General features: G+C 44.2%; 2 protein-coding genes and 1 long non-coding RNA gene across 3 annotated transcripts in view; 1 reads left to right on the top strand and 2 right to left on the bottom strand.

Moving 5' to 3' along the window:
• Positions 1-3,391: 3,391 nt before the first annotated feature.
• Positions 3,392-12,527, bottom strand: VPS4A (vacuolar protein sorting 4 homolog A). Its single transcript, XM_069085493.1, has 11 exons — positions 12,464-12,527; positions 9,976-10,087; positions 9,728-9,875; positions 8,761-8,822; positions 8,556-8,675; positions 8,044-8,200; positions 7,740-7,888; positions 6,424-6,505; positions 5,553-5,772; positions 4,353-4,493; positions 3,392-3,833 (listed from the first exon to the last, which is right to left on the bottom strand). Exons 1-11 carry the CDS (start codon positions 12,482-12,484, stop codon positions 3,732-3,734), a joined length of 1,314 nt encoding a protein of 437 aa, XP_068941594.1. The 5' UTR covers positions 12,485-12,527; the 3' UTR covers positions 3,392-3,731.
• Positions 12,528-12,703: 176 nt separating this feature from the next.
• Positions 12,704-21,030, top strand: LOC138159279 (uncharacterized). Its single transcript, XR_011167857.1, has 3 exons — positions 12,704-12,962; positions 20,001-20,093; positions 20,893-21,030. It is a non-coding gene; the product is annotated as an uncharacterized lncRNA (long non-coding RNA).
• SNTB2 (syntrophin beta 2) overlaps positions 14,316-23,361 on the bottom strand; it is a 126,669-nt gene continuing 117,623 nt past the window's right edge. The window contains exon 7 of the mRNA XM_069085488.1: positions 14,316-22,624. Coding sequence (XP_068941589.1) covers positions 22,532-22,624 — 93 coding nt within the window. The 3' untranslated portion in view covers positions 14,316-22,531. The remainder of the gene's footprint in view (positions 22,625-23,361) is intronic.

Below are 23,361 nucleotides of genomic sequence, written 5' to 3' on the forward strand. Positions count from 1 at the left end.
TATCCTTATCTGTATAATTTAGTTGTAGAACTACCTGCCTCAAGGTGGTTGTGAGAAAAGTGCTTTGCAAATCTAGTGCCTGTAGATATGAATTATAGAATCTGGACAAGTCCCAGTTCAGGGAGATAAGCATTTCTCACTTTCACACATTGAGCTTTGGCTTTAAGAAAAGGGTAGAGACACACATGCTCTGTTACCTTATTAGTTAGGAGTATAGGCATAATTCCTAAAATGGGTTAGGGCCGGTTCTTGCCTCAATGAGACTAATGATCATAATGGGATCATTTTCTCTGACCAATGTCATACAGGGCCACAGAACTCTGCTTGATCACTGCAGGCCTATGATGTGGACAGCCAGGTCCTACCTAATGTCTCAGGGGTCTTCGTTTTTTACACTATGTTTGCAGACATGGTTTATATAAGTAGCTATCATGGGCTGTGGTTTGTGTTTATTTTTCAGCAAATACCTATATGACTTTGCCTTTCTCCATATGGAAGGTTTGGCCTCTATTCAGACATTTGGAGCTTAATGATACCAAGCCAGTCTGGTCAGGAAGAATGGAATCCCATATTTCCTACGCTGCCTTTTTCCTTTCCCCTAGGAAACCCCTTCCCTTAGTTCTAAAGAGTCAGCGGCGACCTTTGTTGTTGGCGACCTTTGTTCTTGGCTACCTTTTTCTAGCAGGTGAGCGTAGCCAATGCCCACATGAGGAGGGGAAAAGGTCATTCATGTACTAGGACCTCCCCAGAAGACTCTGCTGTTCAATGGGAGGTACCTATGGAAGGAGGTAGTCAGGTGGAATAAACTAGGATGTTACAGCATGACAATGATTTTGGGAAGAAAGGGAGGGTGCTAGATAGTGGAGTTAACATGGCAAGGCTAAGATTGGCAAACTCCAATGGCCAATCCAGAGTATAGTTGAGTAGGATGTGGGGGAAAGGGGTCAGGGTGTTCATCTTCCATTTTATTAGGTATGGCCTTGATTTATCAAGCCAGTATCCAGAGATTTGACATTTCAGAGTTAGTGCTGCTACCAAATCCCGAGGGAGAAGGGATATAGTCATCACCATAGTGAAAATACACCATTCTCCTTTCCCCTGTAATCATTCCAGGGGTTCTTGCAATAATGGCTTCCATGTCACCAAGGGAAAATATTCTACTTGCCCAAGTAGTTTTCACCAGCTTTGTATTATTCTGATCTGAGAGAAGTCCTAGAAAATGGAAAGCCAGCCCAATGCAGGATGCTAATTTAGAACCAAAGCCATGTGCATGGAAGAATGGAGAGTACAGGAAGAAGCAGCTATGCATTTGATGAGTCTGGAGATTTTTTTATGGAATGAAATCTTTGGAATACAGTATCAAATGTATTAAAGTGAGTTAGCTAATGGACAGACCACTCTTATCTTATTCTTCAAGTATGTTTAAAGGTCAGTGTTTAAGCTAAGGGTTAAATGTCTAGATTAAAGACGGGTAGCAATGTCAAGACCAGCATCCCAAAGAAACAGTTAACAGCTGGTGAACAGAACAGTGGCAGCCCCAAAGGGTCTGTTATAACCACCCAGGTTTACATATACCTAAGAAATGCCACTGGCTCCAAGTCAAAAGCAACAAATAATCTTTTGTTCTTTTTTTTTTTTTTTTTTGTTGGGCGGTTGGGGTGGCTTGACCAAGGTCACATGGCTAGTTTTTGTTTTGTGTTGGAGGTCACATTTGAACTCTTTTTTTTTTTTTTTTTGCTTTTTGGAGGGCAGTTGGGGTGACTTGACCAAGGTCACATGGCTAGTTTTTGTGTTGTGTTGGAGGTCACATTTGAACTCAGGTCCTCCTGACTCCAGGGCCAGTGCTCTACTCACTTCGTCACTTAGCCGCCTCAACAAAGAATCTTTTGACCTAAAAAAGCTACAGTAGATGGTGATATAAGGAGAAAACTATAAAAAAGGTTTAGAAATATAGCTCTACAGACTCCTCTTTTGTCTCAGAATTTACAAAAGTAAACTGGCAATGAGAACCTTTGTCACTATATGCAAATCCATGAATATGGCCTATAAGGCTGTATTGACTGCCTTTCTCAGTGGCCGAAGCTCTGAGTACCACACTCTAGCTCTAGTTAAAAGGATTTATGAGAAAGCCATTTAAAGAGTTCAGTGTTTAGTTGCTAATTGTCAAGATCATTCGCCTACACTGACACAATTACAGAGCAAAATTCGACCTTAGAGGCCATCTAAGAGTCAAACCAGGATTAAGAACTCCCTGTAACTAACAAATATGTGTTAATAGTTACAAATTAATTTTATTACTTATAATAAATATAACATCAATAGACATAAATATGCACGAATAAATATTTGTTAAATTGTTTAATCCTTCACAAATGAGGATGAATCTGCCACTTTGGGAGGCAGTCTTTCCCAATTTTTAGATAGCCCTGACAAAAAAAAAATTGATTCTGTTTCTGTGTCATTCACCATCTTGTTTTGCCCAATGGAACACCCCAGATCTAAACTGGCTCTTTACCCCACAAGAGATTATCATAGCCAATGAAGGGGTTAATATTTGTGATGATCTCCTTTTTCTATTATTCAGATTTTAAAGATTTGGTGAAAAATATCAAGAAATTAGAAAAAGACACCTTACCTTCTAAGACAGCATAGACATTCCCTGTAAATAAAAACCCAAAACACACATGCCCGATGGCATGCTCCTGGAATCTTCTGGCTAGAGGCATCTCAGTCCAGGGATACCAAAAACCAAAAACAACCTAAAAAACCAAATTTGAGAACAGCAGATGCTGGAGAATGATTACTACTTCTGAGGCTAGAATGAGCCTAATATTGATCCCAGTGACTCCCACCCTTACCATCTGTCTGGCAGAGAATCAATTACTCAGCAGTTTATTTGCTGGCAGTAAAAGATAGCTTACCAGAAGCTTCAAGGAAGCGCTAGAGACATGAGATCACTCAGGTGGCTCAAGAGGGGAAAAAGGTTTATTAGGCCATTTCCAGGAGAGGGACTCTTAGTGCAGCAACACTGTTCTGTTCCCACAGGCAGGAGGAAAAGGCAGCTGTGAAAAATGGGCCAACAGTCTTCACTACAGACCTAATTTCTTTTGACTTGAATAGCTTTTCATCTGCAGAAGTCACCTCCTCCTGCACAGAAGAAACAAGTCCGTGTATACCTAGCCTCAAAGTGACACCGGCAAGATTCCTGACGATCTTAGGAAATATTTAGGACGAGGAGCCAAAGGGCTTCAGATGGCCTTTTCTCAAGAACTAGGACACAGCTATAGAGAGAAAGGAGGAGGAAAGGGCTGGCTGAGCTGACCACTACAGGAATGGGATCGTTCCACTCCCTGAAGCTTTTGGGTGATTTTATTTTTATTTATAAACAAGACAAAAATCCAAGCAGCATTAATTTAGAATAATTACAAAAAAAAAAGTTAAAAAAACAGAAGACAGGGAGAGTCAGGAAAAGGAGTAGTGAGCATTTGGAAAGGAGGAAACATGTAGAACCCAGGCTCCATCATGTACCAGCTGTGCTCCAGTGTCTTTGAGGCTGTAGGAGAAGCCCATCCTCCTTGCTTCCCAGCTGGTCACCAGACAGCAAAGTGGATTCTGTTGTGACTCTGGGATTAGCCACATGGGGCCCTGTTTGGCTGCTGGCATGGGGAGAGGAAGTGCTGTGGACTTCCCCTGGTCAACCTCCCCCCTCGTCATCACCCCAACAGAAGCTTTTAACCTTCCTGTCCAAAGTCCTCTGAGAATTTCTTCACTTTCAGAAGGTCTTCTGCATTGACAGTGGGTCGGGTGGTGGCCAGAGACCGAAGCATGTCCGACTGCAAAGAAAGAAAAGGTAGCTAGGAACAAGGCCTGAGCTGGAGAGGCTCTTCTGCCCCTACCCACCATCTTTTATACTGAGAATTTTTCCAGGACTGAGTAAATTAGAGTTTGTACATTGGGGTGAGAGGGTATCTCACCTCATACCTTCATATTATATTATGAAATTATTATTGGATTCAGCCATAATATGCCATATTCCTGCTTGAGTGGAGAAGGCATAGTAGGCAGTACTAAACCCAACAAACTAAGCTGGAAGATAATTTTACTGAATACCTGCTATATGCAAAGTCAAACCCCTCATCTCAAATGGAATCATTTGTACAGACTTCTGATGCTAAATAAAGTGAGAGGAAACTACACTGTCTGTCTCTCCAGTGAGACCCTTTCTTGTGTAAGCTAGAAGACGTGTGGGACTCACATCACCATGGGTAGTTCTGTGTTTAGAAGAGGGCAGAGGTGTTTAGGGGCAGTGAAGTGAGGAAAGTTCTTTGTACTCTGGCTGTCCATCTATTTACCATGCACACCACAGGCTCCAACAGCTTGTCACTGGGTACATCCATCCAAGTCATCTCAATGGCTCCAGGGTCTCCTGGAGAGCAGGGGGTCAGAAGGTCATCTATCATGACTCCAGGATTGGTACGAGAAGGGCCCCGAACCTGGAACCAAACCAGAGATATAAGGGGTCCAGATCTATCAGCCCATCAAGACTTATTCTTCTGTAGATTCTGGGTAGGGAGAATAAAAATTATTCTCTGAGGAATATTTTGGGGCTGGAAGATGCTAAACAACAATTCTAAGATAATATTGGTCACGTCTGACATTACTAAGCTTACCAAGTCATCCAGGGCCATCGGATTCATGGGAAAGCTGTGCTGTCTAACTATGAGCTTGAAGTCAAGAAGCAGGCACTGAGGACTCTACAAGGTAATCTTTAGGGGCTGGCACAGCACAGTGGAAAAAAATATCCGGCCTGGAGTCCAGAAGGGTTCAAATACAGCTGATGTGCATTAGCTAGGTGAGCTTCAGTAAATCATTTAACCTCTCTATTCACTGCAAGCAATTTCTCAGCTTATCTTTTGAAAAAGTTTCTTAAAATTTTTTTTAAATTAGTGAATATTCCTATTTTGTCCTTCCAGCTGTCCCCACTGAAAAAGAAAATCTGTAACAAATATGAATAGTAAGCAAAATGAATTCCTACTGGGCATGTCCAAAAACTCCCTGTAAAACCTAAGCCCATCCCCTATGATCTCCTGAAGCAAAGATAGTCAGGCTGGGGGGCGGGGAGGCTCTGCCCTGGTGGAGGGAGCTCTCCAGGTGACTCTTGGGTTGGTAACACCAATAATCTCTGGCTCCTAAATCTTCACTCCCTGTTTCACCTCCTTCACCTCCCACCTCCTTCATCTCAACCCACCAAACCCCACTACTGAAAAAACTCCATCAGGTAGTTTCCCTAACCAAGCACTGTCTTCCCAGCTTGTCTCTTAAAATGACAAGGACCTGAAACCCAAGCCCCCTTAACTCCATCTCCACTATGGTTCTATGCATGGATCTGAAGAGCGGGACATCAGACACATACACTCTACTCTCCTTGAAGAACAGGAATACACCATCCAAGAAGCCAGAGTGGACAAAAAAAAGAAGCCTCTGATGCTTGCCTGGTGCCATCTGCACCCGTGCACCCCCCGCTCCCTGGAGTGTGCAGCTCACTACCCTACCTTTTTGAAGTGTGTGGCTGACTGCACTTTTCGCACAGGCTGCATGAGAGAATCCCGCACGATGATGCTGATGTCTGCTCCTGAGTAGCCATCAGTTTTCCGGGCTAGCTCAAGGATGTTGGCCTCGGTGAGGCTATGTGGGGTGTTCCCCAGATGCAGCCGGAACATCTGGGTCCGGGCTGCTTCCTCAGGCAGTGGGATGTAAATTCGTTTTTCAAACCTAGAGTCAAATGCATAAGAATGGGTGCTATGGAGGTTTAGAGAAGTCTGGAGGTTCCATTAAGAGTCTCCCCAACTCCTTACACCAAGACACTAGGTGGCTGGCCATTCAAGGGGACCAGGGCCACAATGATATCACTCACTCTCTCCAACAAAAGTATATAAATGACATTAGCCCAAGGAAACCTATGTGGGGAAGGGGGAAGAAAGGAGAGACTCTGACCAAATAGATTCATGTAAAGGAAAGAGAACAGCACATGAATGACCCCACAGCACAGGAGTTCTGAACCTGATCCATGGACTGGAGCTCTTAATGTTCTGATAACTACACGCCAGTAGAATGGGATTCCTCTGTAATGCTGTGCATTCTATTTTACGCACTCCGAGCGTGATTCCGTGATTCTGAGGAGCTCGTCAGCCTCCTCAGACTACAGCGGAGTCGGTGACACAAAAGCAGCCATGAATCCTTGCTCAGAGCTGCTAGATTCTGAGCTGTGACCACCCCAAGGGCTGCACTCGTTCAAATCAAACCCACATTATGACTAGAGTCAAAGGTGGCTGGTTAATGGTAATAAATGTTACTAAATAACAATGGAATGGAGAATGAACTTAGCAGCTGGTGCTAACTCCAGTGAACAGGAGACGTACTCACCTCCTCCTAATGGCTGAATCCAACACCCATGGGATGTTTGTGGCGCCCAGGACCAAGGTGCCATCATTATTGTTCCCAACCCCTGTGGAGACGAGACAAAGAAGCTGACTGTGAGAACGTGGCCATCACTAGCCATTGTCTCTGAGAAAGGACCCTGGGGTCTTTGTGCTGGTGTGAGCAGGAGACACTACTGGGGAAACACTGACCGCCAGCAACTCCTGAAGAGCAGACGGGCTTGTCTGGAATTGTGGGCAGAGAAGCAAAGAGGACACCAGCAAGGAAGAATCGGCTTCTTGGAGAGGACAGAGCAAGCACACTGGGCTTTGTCAGGGTGTGCCCTCATGTCTCCCTTGACAACCACAGTCAGACAGAGTTCCAAAGCTCCTTCAAAGTGCTGGTAACTTAACCAGGGCTTTTTTTTTTTTTTTTGCTTTTTGGAGGAGGGAAGACAGGGTAATTGGGGCTAAGTGACTTGGCCAAGGTCACATGGCTAGTACCCAGGGCTTCTTAAAGAAGGCTAAGGAGGCAGTTAGGTGGCACAGTGAATAGAGCACCGGCCCTGGAGTCAGGAGGACCTGAGTTCAAATCCGGCCTCAGACACTTACACCAAAAAAACCCCCAAAATTAGCCATGTGACCTTGGGCAAGTCACTTAACCCCAATTGCCCTCCAAAAAAAAAAAAGGCTAAGGAGTGGACAAAGACGAGGCAGGAGAGTGGGGGAGTCCTGGATAGGGAATTAAAAGACCTGTGTTAAATCATATATATATTTCTTTAAAAATAAAATAAAAACGGGGAAACCCCCAAAGCTTTGATGGCCCTGGGAAGCCTATGTGAACTTAAAAAGCCAGCAGTGGCCACCTAGTTCTTTATAGGGGCACAGCTGACAAGTGTGGGCACCCCCTGAACTAGAGTGCCCTGCTTCAGGCCAAATGTCAAGTCCCAAATTCTCCTCCATGGTCAGTCCAAGCTGGCGCCCTGGTCTGGGTAAACCCTGAACACCAGCACGGGGAGCTGGATGTGTTTCTGCATGGGGTGGCCCAGCAGAATACCCAAGCATCTTCCACCAGAAGCTCTGCTTGAGGAGGGCTCAGTAGCTTTCTTGCTGGCAGGGACCCACTGTCCCAGGGCTGTCCAGGGTAAAGACTCTGAGGCATAAAGGCCAAAGAGCAGAGATACAGGGAGGCAAGGTGGGCTCGCTCTGGCTCTACAGCTCTGGGCAGTCAGTCCCATCCTCCCACCCCGAGGACCTCAGTGTCCTCCCCTGTGAAATGAAGGTGGCACACACAGCGACCTCCAGGCTCCTTTTAGCACTCACCCTGCATCTGGACCAGGAACTCTGTTTTGATCCTCCGGGCAGCCTCGCTCTCATTCTCATTCCGGGATCCACAGAGGGAATCCACCTCATCAATGAAGATGATGGAGGGCTTATGCTGCCTGGCCAACTCAAAGAGGTTTTTGACGAGCCTGTGATGACAAGGCAGAATATTACTGCCCTTATTCACCCCAGCCCTCTCCACCCCCAAACGGCTCCTGGGCTTTCTCAAAGGGAAGGTTCACTCTGTACTGTGTTCACCGGTTCCAGCGAGCTTAGAGGGAGTGTGGCCTGGCAGCCGACTTACTTCTCACTCTCCCCCAGCCATTTGGACATCAGATCTGAGGAGGACACGGAGAAGAAGGTGGAGTTGTTGGCTTCTGTTGCCACAGCCTTTGCCAGATAAGATTTCCCTGTGCCAGGAGGGCCAAAGAGCAGGATCCCCCTCCAGGGGGTGCGCTTGCCTACAAGAGGAAATGAAAAACAGGTGGGTAGGCAGCAAAGGATTCTGGACTTGGATGAAGCCAGACCCTTTTGTCCTGTCTGTCCCAACCATCCTTCTAAGTGAACCCTGGCTATCTCCAGCCTACTCAGTGACAAAAGCCTGCTGGGGTCAGCATCTTCCTCACTGAGGTGGAAGGAGATGGGGAGCACCCTAACTACTCAATAGGCTCTCATCCTGTGTCTTCATTCTAACTGACAGGACACGGAAACCACAAGGTGTCTGGCCCATAAGAAGAATGGGAAATCATTTCCATCTCTTCTTAGTAATTTTCAACTTTATTTTTGATATTTGGACTGAATCAGTTCAACCCTCACCTGTGAACAAGTGTGGGAACTTAATTGGCAGGATGACGGCCTCTTTAAGGGCTTCTTTGGCTCCCTCTAGTCCGGCCACATCATTCCATCTAATGTTGGGCTTCTCCATGACAATGGCCCCTGCAACAAGAAGGAAGAAGGGGCCCTAAGGAGAAAGCCCCACAGAGGCCTAAAGGAATGACCACGACAGTCTCATATGACTTACCCATCAGCTGTTCTTGCAGCTTCTTTTTCTCTGGATTCTCTCCTTCACTGTCGCTGTCACTTCTGTGGAAACGAAACAGGCAGTCACAAGCTGATCCTTCATTTGGCAGCAGCGGCTCTAGCAAGCCAGGTCCAACACCTGGCCACTGGTGCACAAGAGAAGGGACAGAGGAGTCCACTGGCAACACCATGAGGTTGCATCAGGGATGCTGTACTGCCAAAGGCCCAAGGGAGCCCTTGGTCAGAAACAGAAGTGGTCATGGGAAAAGTACCCCATCTATCGTCCTAACAAGTAGGAGCTGGTTTGTAAAATCGATAGGCTTTTGTTAAGTGCAGCTCTTCAGGGCACAAAATAATGACAGCCAACATTTTCACAAAGTTCTAACATTCACTAAGCACTTTACATACATTATCTCATGTAAATGTCACCAAAGCCCTGGGGAATAGGTAATGCAAGACTATTCCCTCCTCACAAGTGAGGAGAAACATCAGTGACAGCACAAGTATCAGAGGTCTTCCTGACACAGGCCCAGCATTCTATCCACTATCCCACGCTGCCCTTTCTAAAGACTCTTAGCACCCCTCAGATCCCTAAGAGAAAAAAAACCACTGCTGCAAAATCTGTCCTCCCGGAGGGACAGTCTGCTTCCAGGAGCCTTCCTGTCCTCCAGGAAAGGTCTTCCCTTCGGGGCAGCCACCCTTTCAAATCATGTCTCCTCATGACAATGCGCTTTCTACAAGGCTCTGGGATACCACCTGTTAGCTTCTTCTCTTGCTGTGGTCTGTGAAACTTCAGCTGGAATTCGAGAGCCAGGCACTTCATCAATTTAGGTTAATTTTATTAGGGCATCTAAACTAAATTATTTATCTAACGTTATTAGATGACAACACAAAAAAGGCACCTGTCCTTGGGAGCTCTGGGGATTCTCTTGGTCATACTGACAGCCCCTCTGTACTGAGATACTCACCCCTTGCTGTCATTTGGAGTCTCTTTCACTGGCTTTTTGCTTTGCTTGTCTTTATTCCGTAAGTAATCCTTCAGCTTCTCAGCCCGGTCCAGGTATTGCATACACTTTCCCCGGATGCTCTCCTTCGCTTTGTCACTGTGTGCCTCATCTGTAAAAGGGCCGCCCAAGAAAAGACCCACTTAGCCTTGGGGGTCGCCTCCTTTTTGTGGGAGGTGCCCACGGCAGTTCAGGGCCCCACCCTGACTCACATTTGATTGCATGTAGGAAATATTCCACGGCATGTTGGTAGAGCCGCAATGCCTCCTCATAGTTCTTGGCTTTGTCCTCCTCTGTCGCCTTCGTCACCAGATCAATGGCCTTCTGGAAAGACAACAAGACACAGGGCTCCCAAACAGATTCTGAAAGCACTCAGTCACAGACAGCAGGAAAACACTGGAGCCAATGAGCTCAGGCTGATTTATTCATCTGTCCTAGGCCATGAGAGCCATCAAATAGAAAGGCTTTAAAAGGTGGAATTAAAAGATAGTCATCCCTTTTCCACAACAACCACACAGTTAACAGGGATTCCAAGAGAGGAAACCTGAGCTAATGTCCCAAACCAGAGTTACAAAAGGAGGGAGGAGTCACTCTGGTGTTATTAGGACATTTCAGTCCAGTTGCCTCCAAAAACAGTGTCCACCAAAATAAGATCTGGGACTCCATTTACCCTCCACTCCCATGAAGTCGTTTAGAATGAAGACCAGAAATTAGTTTCCAGAAACAAAGGAAGAAGATGCTCTGAGATTTAAAGAAACCCTATACCCACTTAGAGGCCTCACTGTGTGGATTTCAAGGGAACTTTGTTTAGTTCTTTTACTCCACTGAACTGTCTTCCTTTGGTTAGAGAGGTAGAGAGAAGGAGGAAATCTTAAGTGTGGGAATATTTCTAACATAGTTTAATAAGCAAGAACACAAGAAGGGTCTTTCTGTCTGAAAGACACACGTACTGACAGTCCAAGTTAATCATATAATCCATCATTTCTGCAGACCAGCCACCCTCCCCAGCCCTCCCAAGGGGGATTTTAAAGGGTGAAGGATCTTTATGGTAGTTGTAGAAACAACATTAAGGGGGCAGCCAGGTAGCACAGCAAGTAAGAGCACCGGCTCCAGTGTTGAGAAGACCTGGAGATCGAATCCCGGGCTCAGACACTTAGCACCCACCCAGAAACACCTGGTCGTGTAACCTTGAGCAAGTTACTTAACCCCGATTGCTTTAAAAAAAAAAAACATTAAGCACGGGGGTTACAAAATAACTGGTGGCAACTAAAACCCCGCCTCTAATGAAGTGACAGACCTCTGGGGCGAAGGCATTGACAAATGCTGAGGCTCTGTCATCAGAAAAAGACATTTATTTCCAAGTGATTCGACAGACTGAAGAAATCAATTTTTAGTTAATGGCAAACCAATCACACAGCTTTAAAAGATGGGAAAAGGAGTAAGAAAACATTTGCTATCATTAGGCTTTTGGTCTTTTCCTGCAGCATACTGTAGTTTCCAATTGAATGGGATGCAGAGTCTCAAAGACAAAGTCCTAGCACCTTTTAGACCCTCTCCTTCCTTGCCCTTGCTAGTTAATGAACACTAATGACAAAAGCCTGGCTACTACAACTGTCAGAACGTACTGGACAGAAATCTCTGCTGGGTGTGTTTTTAGCCAATCTAGGCACAGGGATAGGAACTGAGCCTGGGATTTCAGTTCTAGAGAACTACCACATGAGGAAACTCCCTCTACTGATGCAGGGACCTTTTTCTGCACATTACAGTTTTAGAAATTGGACTAGAGCACAGAATGGAGAAATGAACTGCCCAGGTTCACAGAGCCTGTATGTCAGTCAATATATCTGGGACTAAATAAAAGTGGGTCGACTAGCTATGTTTCAAGACAGAAATTTTATGAAGTAGAGAAAAGATCATCAAGTACATAAACCTGCTTCCCCCACTATCTCTTGAAAAATAAATTCCTCCAAAGGGTGGGGAGAGCAACGATTCACATTTCTATAGTGCTTTAAGGTTTACAAATACGTTCAGTCAAAACATCCCACAGAGGTAGGTGACGCTATCTTACTGTACCCATTTGCCAGATGAGGATACGTAAGTTCACGAGGTGAAGGGGCTTGTCTAAGCCAAAGAAATGGGTGAGGGACGTCAGCTGGTGGGTGCGGAGCCGGCCCTGGGGTCTCATGGCCGTCTGCTAGGAAATGCAGAGAGGCCCGGAGTCCAGGGAGGCTTCTGGGAAGTCAGGCGGTCGCGTTAAGACCCAGCGGGTGCCCCCCGGAGCCCAAGCGGCCTTGGTTCAAATCCTGGCCCTATACCTTTCCCTGGGTGACCTTGGGGCAGGTCACTTCCCTTCTGCGGGCCTCAGTTTCCCCGTCAGTAAAGCGAAGGCACCCGGCTCCGCGGCAGCCCGGCGCCAGGGAGGGCACAGCCCCTGTGTCCCTAGGCAGGCTGAGGGCAGGGGAAGGGGAGATCCGGGTCCCAGAGCGCGCACCGCCTCCCACCAGGCAGTGGCCGAGCCCAGGGCGGCCTCAGTTTCCCCAGCTGCGGGCCCCGGGCATGCAGGGGCTGAGGCCGGGGGTCCGGCCTCCTCGCCGGCGCTGGTCGGGCTGGGCCGGGCCAGAGGCCTCCCGGGCGGCCCCGGCCCCGGCCCGGCCCGGTTTCCCGGCGCCGCCTCCCCCGCCAGGCCCCCGAGGCCGGTACCTGGAGAGTTGAAGTTGTCATTTCATCTCCCGGGCGGCCCCGGCAGCCCGCGGCGCTGGTTCCGGCCTCGGTGCGGGCCCCTGCGGGAGGCCGAGGACACTGGGTCCAGGACGGGCCGACGGGCGGAAGAGGACGCGCGGCGGGCGGGGCCCCGGCAGGGCGGCCTCGGCTCCGCTCGGCTCCGAACCCACTGCGAGCGAGCCAGCGAGAGGGAGAGAGCCGGCGAGAGGACGGCGAGTGCGGTCTAGAGCGGCCCAGCACCGACTCCGCGGTCGCCCCCCGGAGGCCGAAGTGGAGAGCTGCAGTGTCGGCGCCGTCCCCGCCCATCCATTCCCTGAGCTGGGGGAACACCGGCTGCAGAGCAGATAGATTCTCAGGACGCAAGGCAAGCTGAACGGGAAGAAAGGATCCAACGCGAGGAGCATAGTAATGGTCATGATGACTTGCCGTAGGACTGGAACGCAGAGCCTGTGAATGGGGGCAGTAGAAGCCTGGGAAGGTAGGTTCAAGCCAGATGGGGAGCCTTGAATGCCGGGACCAGTCCATCCTGGGGCAATTATCAAGCAGAGAAGGGATAGACAACAGATAGAAAATAGCCCTATAGCACTCAAGCACGTACAGGAGCCTCCCGCGGGCATACTTAGTGTAGTTTTTAAAGTTTAAAGAAAAGTGAGGAAATGAACCTTGTAGATTTTTTTAAATAAATGAAACGCTGCAAACTAAGACTTTTGGGACACCTTGTATAGGCGTGCAACAGAAGGAAGATATATACCAGGGAGGTCTGGCAAAAGATGCATTGGAAAGGGCATGCCCTGGAGGCAAATTGCAGGAGGTATAGCTGTGCTACAAAGTTGCATTGAGGTCAGAAAATGATGAGACATCGATAATATGTGACAAGAGATATTGTAAAGCTCTGCAAGACTTGGCAACTGATTGCATGAGGGAAAGGGGGAAAGGGCCAGAGGGAAGTCCACCTAGTACACGGAGGTGACAAACTGGGATTATGTCCCTGTCAACATCAAGAAATTAGATCCGAGATTTTTATTTTTGTTTTTGGAATAAGTAGGAAAGAAGGGTTCACTCACTCACTTAACCGTTAATTATCCAAGGACAAAGAGAGGGGAGCAATTTCATAGTCATTTATGTTTGCCTTGGGAATGTATTGTGTATTAGAGTACACAATGGATGTTTATTACAAACTGTGTGTAAGCAGAATCAACTGACCCATTTTATAAATTAGGACAGGCACTGACCTGTCAAATAGCATTGTGTCATCATGCCTGATATTACTGGGGGGAGGGATGTTTCTGGTTATTAAATAAAGTTGTCCCCTAATTTTCTGGTTCAGCAAAATCATTTTTAATGTACTTAGCTTCTTACCACATTTTAGCATTTTGATTTGCTGCACATTTGCCCCTTGTTAATTATTAATTGCCTATGATAATTATAATAAGCTCAGGCTTATGTTAAAAGTCAAGTGCATTTCTCAAGCATGCATCCACCTGAGGAGGCCTGGATTAAAAGTTGTTGAGGATAATGTTCAAAGTAAATGGTTGACACATCGATTTTCAACTATTCTTATTTCTTTGTACATTTCTGAAAAATAGACCTACCTTCTCCCCTCCCCCACCATGATTTGCATGAAAACTGAGGACCAGACGGATCAAACGATTTAGCTTCTGTCCTCAGGAAGTCAGCTGTACAACCAGGACAAGAACTCATTAGCTCATTAAAACTCTTAACTGGAAACATGTGGTTGCTTTAAATCTATTTATAACCGGCATTCCAGGCAGGTAGCAATTTGAACAGATATCTTCTAAGAGGCAACACTGAAGGTAAAAACAAGCACATCTAAAAGCAAAACTTTTTTATTATTTACAATATAAAGGTTACAAAGGTGTATATGTACTTATATATATATTGCCTTTTAAGTCACACATTTCCATTGTAATGTACAATGCTATAGTTAATATGCAACTCAAGGAAAGTGTTGTCTATGTATCCATATTTATAGTGTACATATAAAGCTTTCCTGGGATTGATTGTTAAGAACACAATACTGCCCTGTTTTACATGAATATTTTGATTGGTAGCCTAAGACCAGCCAGAAGATCCGAGTAAAGAACTCTTATTTGAATACATGACATACTTTTGATTCTTCCTAGCAGTATTATTACAATCTTTTAAGTCTCAATATTTAAAAATCACCAGGAACAATATGGGGGTGGAGTGGGGAGAGGGAGAAGAGGGAAAGAAAAAAAAAAGGGAGAGGGGAGCAAGAATTTGCACAGATGTTAGCCAAAACAGGCCATGTTGGGTAGTGGTTTCACACAAGTTATTTCCCCAAAGTCCTTGGGTAGATGGTACCAAAAGGAATAGGTGCTGCTTGTCATGCTGTATTCATTGTGTAAACATAACACTGGTGCCATTTATTACAGCAAGAAATTCCAAAATGGGGGGTGGCTAGGTGGCGCAGTGAGTAAAGCGCCTGCCCGGATTCAGGAGGACCCGAGTTCGGTTCTGGCCTCAGACACTTAACACCCACACAAAAAAACTGGCCGTGTAACCTTGGGCAAGTTACTTAACCCCAATTGCCCTCCAAAAGGCAAAAAAAAAAAAAAAATTCCAAAATGGCTCTTTCCAAAGGGCAGATTTGCTAAGGGAAACAACTATGAATGAGTGGTGATACTAAGTGTGAAATACAATTTAAAAATATCATCATGCATACTCCTGCCATCTAATAGGGTAGCTACATAAAGATGGGAAGTGTAACTGAATCCACTTAAACAAAAAAATGGATAAATGAGATTATGTTTCCCAGGCTGTGGATTGCAGATACCTAAATATACAGACCCCAATTATATATAATGGAGGACACCAGGGTGCATCTAATGTAAGGAACAAGACATTGAAAGCATGGATCACTTTTCAGGTACAGTTCTAGCATATCTGAAAACAACTTAAGGGCCAATGTGACTTTCACGTGCTATACCAAGAACAGGAATTTTTTTTTCTTGAATACACCTGAGGCTCATCCATTTATAAACTTGATCAATATTGTGAGGTCAGAGGAAAAACCTATTTTTAACTCAATAAGGCATTTTGTATAGAAAAGGGCTTTGGTTGGAAAAAGTTTTTTGATAAATTAAAAATTTTCTTCTCTCTTTTCTCAAGTACATTCCATGTTCTGGGACCATGTCTCCAGTAGTTGCTTAAAAAAAAAGAAAGAAAAAAGGATATTTCTCTGAGTTTCCCAAGGCTTCGTTTTGACCAATTACTAAGGAAGCATTTTACTATGCAAATAAGGAGCTATTGAGAGAGATGTCAGTCTGGGAATTTATAGAACAGCACCATTTTTAAAAAGTTGATGGGTGGAACAAAGAGTAACCATTTAATTCAACTCTATGTAATTAAAAGAATCTCCTCTTCTCCCTCCCCATCTCTCCCATCTTCACAGTTCTTCACTCAGAACAAGAGCTTGCTTTGTTTGGTCACATCTTATTTAGGAGATGAAATTTCATAACATGTCACATCAAGCTTTTTCTTCCTTCTTCCGGTGGGAAAGAAAAAAAACCGAATTTATTCTATTTTAGAGTTGGAAGGAACCCCCAGGGTCACCTAAGCCAATTCCTCTCCAAGTCCTGAATCCCTTCTTAGACGACTACTTCAACTTTTACTCCAAGTCTAGCACTGGATGGGAATTCACTACCTACCTTCCCCCTAAGGCAATTCCTGCAGGTTTTCCTTCCAGCCTAATTAATGAGATTTCCTTTAAAGTCCTGATTATCAAGGAAACTCAGTCTTTCCTCAAAGCCCAAGGATCACTTCGGACCTTTTTGTTCGGTTTGCCAGCATACCCAATTAGTAAAGATGGGAAAACACTTTGGTAAACATCTGAGGTGAAGTCTTTCATATCTACTGAGTAAGAGAAGGCATGAACTAGATTGGTCAAGAAGTCTGGCTTCTTTTGAAAGCCCAGAAGCACCAAATGCAGAACTGTGACTTATAGGCACTTAAATGCTCAGTGAATGTTCTTTCTCGTTACAGTATAAGCTATATCTAGTTTTAGCCAATACATTTTTAGATGAGTCAAGTTATGTTTAATATGGTATGTTACTGGTAACTATGTTCTTCAGACAGCAAGCACCAGATGTTATCTGTAAAAAGGCACATATAACCATGACATCAAAAGCAAGACAGCTGGAAAATGAGAAAAAATACTTGAGGGTCAGTCCCTGGAGAAGTTCACGAGTGGGGTAGGGCACTGTAGGAGAGATGACCAGACACTGAAGTTAAATTTCACCAATTTTGAAATAAAACCATTCCATCTAAAAACATTCCTTAAAAACTAAAGCATATAAATAACTCTTGTTAATAAGTATAAGAGGGTCTCACTTGGGTTAAAAAAATCAGCTTCAAAAGTATAAATTGGGGAGAATGTGGTTAGAGACAAATTTGTTAAAAGACCTGGGGAAATTTAGCAGACTTTAGAGAAGCCCAATGAGAGTCAATACAGTAGCCACTGTGATACATCAGGCACAATACCAGTAGTAAGGCTGCACTGGGAGAGGCAGGAGGGCAGAGTAAGGAAGAAGGGCCTCGTGAAGTGGAGAACATCATGGGGAGGGGCTCCTGGGATGATCAGCCTTGAGACTGTTCTATGAGAGAGGATCTGTGAAGGAACTGGAAAAAGTTCAGCCTGGAAAGGAAAAGACTTAGGGGGAAGCCATACAGCTAACTTTCAGTGTCTGAAGAAGGAGGAACAGATTTGTTCGGTGTGGCTCCAAAAGAGAGAATAAGAAACAATAGGTAAAATTTGCAAAGAGGCTCAATGTGTGATAAAACCTTGGGACTCTTAGAACCATCCAGAAGTGGAGTGGGCTGTCTTTGGGGCAGTGAGTTCTACCTCACTCAAAAGTTCTTAGGCAAAGACAGGAGAATCCCCTGTTGGGAGTGTTGCAGAGGGGATTCTTGGTCAGGTATGGCCAAGGTTGGATATTGGAGGAACCCTTCAACTCTGACATTGGGCACAGACTCACTTGGCATAAGCAACCCAACCTGTATCACCTGTAGCAAAAGCCAAACTCAACTTTGGTAGGAAAGGACACATTCTCTACATAAAATAAATCTCTAACACTGTTAGGACAAGTCACTCAAATTCATGCATCACTGATAAGACCCTTAACAGAATCAAGTGGTTAAGGTGGTAGCATAATCATTTCAGACATGTTTATCAATGTAAGTGCTGGGTAAGAGCCCATAAGTGAGGATTTTTATGAACTGTGTGGTTTTAAAAAAATATATATTAGCATCTTAAACCACTCAACTAGAAGTAAAACTTTGATGTACCTAGTTCTAGGTTACCAGGTGAAAGCGCTAACTAAAATGGGGGCATCAGATAATGAATTCTTATGCTTCCTATACTGGTGTGGGGAGACAAACATGATCTAAATTCAACTGAAAAATACTCTAGACTTCACTGATTGCATGAGGTCTTGCCAAAAAAGACAATCTGCAGTAGGGCAGTGGGTCATGTTTAAGCTAAAATATACTTTAAGCAGAGTCTTAAGGTCTAAAGTCCTCATTTTATAGAAATTAGAATTTCTCCAATGCAAGCAGCTTCAGAACCAAAGAGTTTTGGCATTTAACTTTTCATTTAATAATACAGGATTCAATAGCAACCTTTGGCCTTCCTACTTGACAGATCAACTGTAGTTTAATTTAGCGTTGGCAGCAACATAAAGTGAATGCTGGACATTTATACGGTTCAGTTTAAACGTTATCTAAAATCAATAGTTTATAGCCACCAAAATTAAGACAGTAACATAATTCAGTTTAAGTGTCAGAGCTAAGATTAAAAAAAACAAAGCACACACAGAGAAAAGTGTGTAAGTCTACATGTCTTCCCTGGAGCCTAAAGAATGTTTAACCCTTTAAGCAGGCAGGGCTTTAAAGATAATTTGCATAGCAGCTTACAAGGTAGTTTGCAGGTGAAAGAAAAACATAAACAGGGACTCTCATTTTCAGAAATATACTAATATAACTAACATTTATACAAATTATATTCTAGGATCTGAAGGTTTTTTTGAGAAAAAAAAAATCCATCAGACCGTTCCTCAGATGTAGTCACACCTCTTTGCCAATGAAAACCATTTATAGCAAAAGTTATTTTTCTGGGAGAAACATGATCTTATTAATTCTCCACATGGATATTTTTAATTTAAAAAAAACTGAAGAAAACTTATGATTTGGCAGCTAAGTGCAAATTTAAATAGCAGGTAAGATTTTGCTACTAGCATATACCTCTACAGAGTTAATTTACAGACATGAATAGCTAGTAACAGATTTAACTAATTGCTATTTTAAAGTATAATTTTTTTTTAAAGCAATTGGGTTAAGTAACTTGCTCAAGGTTACACAGCCAGTTATTTCTGGGTGTGGTGCTAAGTATCTGAGCCCGGCTTCGATCCCCAGGTCATCCCTATACTGGGGCCGGTGCTCTTACTCACTGAGCCACCTGGCCTCCCCTAAGTATAATTTTTTTTAATAGAAATGTAACAAACAAGGAATTCCCTAGCTCTACTTCCTGCCTATGCAGTAAGTTTTGGGAATTGTAAAGTTATTCAGAGTGCAGATAATATGAACGGATAACATGAACCAATAAGATATCCCTTATTTAAAAAGTGCTCAAAGATGGCTTTTGAAAACTTGAATGGCCTTTAGAATAATATTCTGAGAATATGTGCACATAGCCAGTATCTGACCTCACATTTCTGGGGTCTACTGGGTAATTATAATTACAATTATAATTATTCTAATAAATAACTGCATAAACATACATGAAAGAAAAATACATATCTATATAATGCTAGATTTTAAACTAATTTGCAGGTTGAGTTCTATTTTATGACCTTGGAAGGATAGATTTTCCTTTTACAAAAAGATAGCTGTTCCTACCTTTCAGTTTTTTTCTTTATAAGATGCCAGGGTAAGGACAGAGGGAAATGGAGGAAAAAAGAGAAAGAAAGGCTTCTGGGAGGAAAAGAGCAGACCCTCTCACCAACCAGTGGCTTATGAACTCAATTACATGAATGTGTTTGTGGGGGGGAAGGTGTGGAACAGAAAATCTCCATCCCCCCCACCTTGGTTGCATAGGAGTGTGAACAAAAAGTATCCAATGTCCAGTGGTTCCCTTTAAGCCCATCCATGGAGAGCACCAAGTACTTTCACAAGTCTCCTCATCAAAAATGAGAAGGGAATCAAAAGCCACCAGGCAGGTGGTCAGAGGCAGAAAGGCAACTATGCCTTTTTTTCAAACAATCTGCCATATTTGGCGAGCTTAATTAGAAACACATTTATCCAAGCTATCCCTTCATAAAGCACTCCATCTGTGGGCTAGGGATCTCACCAACCATACCCTGGTCACCCATGATTGGATGACTCCAAGAGTGTCTAAAAGGTGAAGCCTGAAAGCTTTCCCAGAGAGGCTGGTGTCTTGTTGGTGGGCTTCCATTTGTCCCTTTTATTTCTCTTTCAGGGTGCAAAGATCTAATCAAGACCCTTAGGTCTTTGATGCTTTTATGCCTGAGCAGCCCAAACTGGGAGAATGAAACCCACAATCTGATCACAGGTTAGTGGACGGACAAGGATGACTTTTCTTATTCTCACTTACATTTTACCCTGTACAAAATCTTCTTGTGAAGAAGGATGAATAGGGTGGTTTCCAGACATTCCCATGATAATATTTCTTGTTGGCTCAGGCTTTTTTTTTTTTAAACAAGAATATATAAAAATATCCACAACAAAGCAGGAATCTAAGGACATTATTGGGGAAATTTTAGTGTGCAGAATTAAACTTCTGTTCACCCTGGAAAACAGGAGTCCAATATAATGGTATTTGGATTGTGCCGAGATTTGACAGCTTCTGTTGAAAAGAGCCAAGCTCCTAGATTTAATGGCATCAAGTGCTGGAATTCTGCTTTAAGATATGACCTGGGCTACAACACATTCTTTAAAAAAAAAAAAAATCTTTGGGTCTTGGCTGCCCCCGGCCACCAAGACTTTTAGTATCAAAATTCAAATTGGATTTGAGATGAAAATGATATTTAAAAGACAAGTTAACCTTTAAGTTCCAATTTAAGATGAGCCTGTGGATTTTGAAAATAACAAATCCTATAAATAACTCTATTTTGCCTTCAGATTTGTATCTCTGCAGTTCAAGTAGGGAGGACAACTTAGATCTAGTCTTCAGAAATTCCATAGATCTGGGACAAGAGAACAAGGGCTCCTTCCTCATCCCTATCACATGTAAATCATTGAAGAGCAGAGGCAGCTCACGTGAAGGGGTAGGGCAGTGGCCGGGGGGGAGGAGCTGGCCTGTGCTTGCTCAAGAGACAAACGATAACCATTTCAAAAATGCTTACTCCTAGGATCCTTCATGGGATGCCCACCTCTCCAGAACTTCCCTGATGAAAGGAGGGAGCCTTCCAATGAGAACCTACTGGCCTGGCTCTCTGATCACAGACCTGCCATTTTCTGAATTTCTGCCAGTCTGCCAGAGTCAACACGCAGGCCAGCTGTGAGCTTCCACTGTTGCCTTCCTTTCAGATTCAGAATGACTGGTGTAACTCAAATGGCATTCCTACTCTATTTTTAACATTTTTCATAAATGTAGCCCTGTTAAAATTAGGGGAAGGGAGGGATTTACAATGCCACAAACCCAATAACCTTGCTTGTTCCGTTTCCTTGGAGTAATGCTAAGAATACTTCAGAAATGCCAGAGGGCTGTCCTAGAGCCTCACTGCATCTGCCAGGCTATGAGCCAACACTGGGTCTTGACATAGCTAAGGATGAATGATTTTTTTCCGTTATCTCTTTATGGGGGTTAAACCAGCCCATATATCGCAGAGCCTGCACTGGGATCAGGTGGCCCCACGGGATTGCTGATAGCATTTGTGCAAATGGGCTGATTGTTCCTCCAAAGTTCACTCTTGAAACAGGACGGCAGTTCTTCCAGGTCTGTCTTCTCTCCAGGAGCTTGCCAGCCGCCACAAATGCAGACACAGAAGCTGACCTTAATGAAGCATTCTTTAAAATTGGGAAGACCTTCCTTTAATGAAACTTGTGATGATATTCAACTACATCTGACCCATCTTGACCAAAGGCACATTTGGCTAGCCATTAAAAAATGGCTTTGTATAAAATAAAGATTTTCTTTTAATATCAGTCTCATACCATAATATTCTCTGTTTCCTTCCAAAAACATTAGTTAGGGAAAAAAAAAACCCAAAACTGAAATGAGTAGATATTTCCTTGTAATACCCTGGTCTCCAATATTCTTTCTGCTAGGTGCTGGTTAAAAATATATGGTGAACTAAATCGACATTTCACAAGTTTTATGGTATAAACACTTTTGAGTGATAAAACTTGGTAAATTGGGTGGTGATGCCTGTGGTGGGGATGCAGCAATAGCATCATGACAGAAAGAGGGACACCCGTGGGGCCCGCCATTGAGGCTTCACGCAGCCCAAGGTGATGGCGATCTCTGACCAAAACTTAGGAAGCCACTGAAATGGCCACAAAGCCAACAGCCTGCTTGCAAAGAAAGGGTGTGGAGAACTGTCCAGCACATGTGCTTGTGGTGCAAGGCTGAGCACCACATCAAACCCATGAACTCAGGAACAAGGGGAGTGTCTCTCCAATATTTGCTCGTATTTGGAAAGTAGAACCATGACCCCACCCCATTATGGGAGAAGAAAGACAAACACAGATGATGAACACAGAGAATGTACAGAAAATAGCTCGTCATTCTACAGTCATGGAAGTCACACCTCCCTATTCCTAACTAGGGAGGGACCTCAGGGAGAACACTGGAGTTCCTGCAGGTGGGGGCTCGTCATCCCGGGATGGGCTCTGAACACGGTCTGGGCTTAGCAATGATTGCAGGTCCTTGTCAAGGCACTGATGCTGTAGGAGAGAGCGAAAGAAGCAGCTTGTCTTTTGTGCTTAATTGTTTTCTTCAGAGGCAGAGGTGCTCCTTGGGGTCCTCAGAGCTCAGTGGCCTTGGGCTCACACCAGCAGGCCCATGCGCGTGACTTTGGCTGACAAGAAGGTGTGCACCACAAAAACAATTGGCTTGGGGCACGAGTGCAGGTCCATGGTCTGTGGGGAGAACATGTGAGTCAGTTAGTACTTTCGGGATTATCTAGAGTCAGCACTCTGGTAAGACCCCCCCCTTATGTCCACCAGGGCCCCTCTCTCATCAGCGTGGAGACAAATGGGGTACAGTTGACTTTCATTATATATAAAATCAAAAAAGTATACTTTGAAATTTCTGAAACTACTCTAGTCTCAACATTTATTATACTTAAGAACCACAGTAAATTTAAATGAAGCAACTTTTAGGGTAGTTATGCACAAAAATATTTATAGCAGCTCTTTTCATAGTAGTTACTGAAAGCGAAGGGGGTGCCCATCGATTGAGGAATGGCTAAACAAAATATGGTATATAAACACAGTATTTACAGTAAACACAAATACAAAATATTTTTGTGTAATAAGAAATGACAAAATTGGGAAGACTCCTGTGAAATGATACAGATCGACATGAGCAGAGCTAAGAGAATTATTTCTACCGTTACAATATCTCTTCTTCCAAAGTGTCTGACAAAGAGGTGACCCTTCCCTTTCCACATGCTTCCATCCTATCACCTCCTGTCTTCTCCAGCAGCCTTCACTCTCCATCCCCTTCAATCTTCCACCTCTTCCTCTCCACTGGCTCCTTACCTGTTGCATTCAAACATGCCCAAGTCTTCAGAAATCACTGGGTTCTGTCACCCCATTAGCCTTTCATTCTAGATCTCTCCTCTCTTCCTCATCCAAATTCCTTGAAAAAACTG

This window comes from Petaurus breviceps, unplaced genomic scaffold (assembly GCF_028583685.1).
Source record: "Petaurus breviceps papuanus isolate PSGF00001 unplaced genomic scaffold, PetGlider_PUasm1.0 176, whole genome shotgun sequence".
Lineage (NCBI taxonomy): Eukaryota > Metazoa > Chordata > Mammalia > Diprotodontia > Petauridae > Petaurus > Petaurus breviceps.

Coding starts and splice junctions, on each gene's coding strand:
- VPS4A (XM_069085493.1), bottom strand. CDS start 12,484: ATGACAACTTCAACTCTCCAG. Junction 4,494..5,552: donor CAGCCACACACTTCAAAAAG/GTAGGGTAGTGA, acceptor GTTTGGTTCCAG/GTTCGGGGCCCTTCTCGTAC. Junction 3,834..4,352: donor TGGAGCCTGTGGTGTGCATG/GTAAATAGATGG, acceptor CTTTCTTTGCAG/TCGGACATGCTTCGGTCTCT.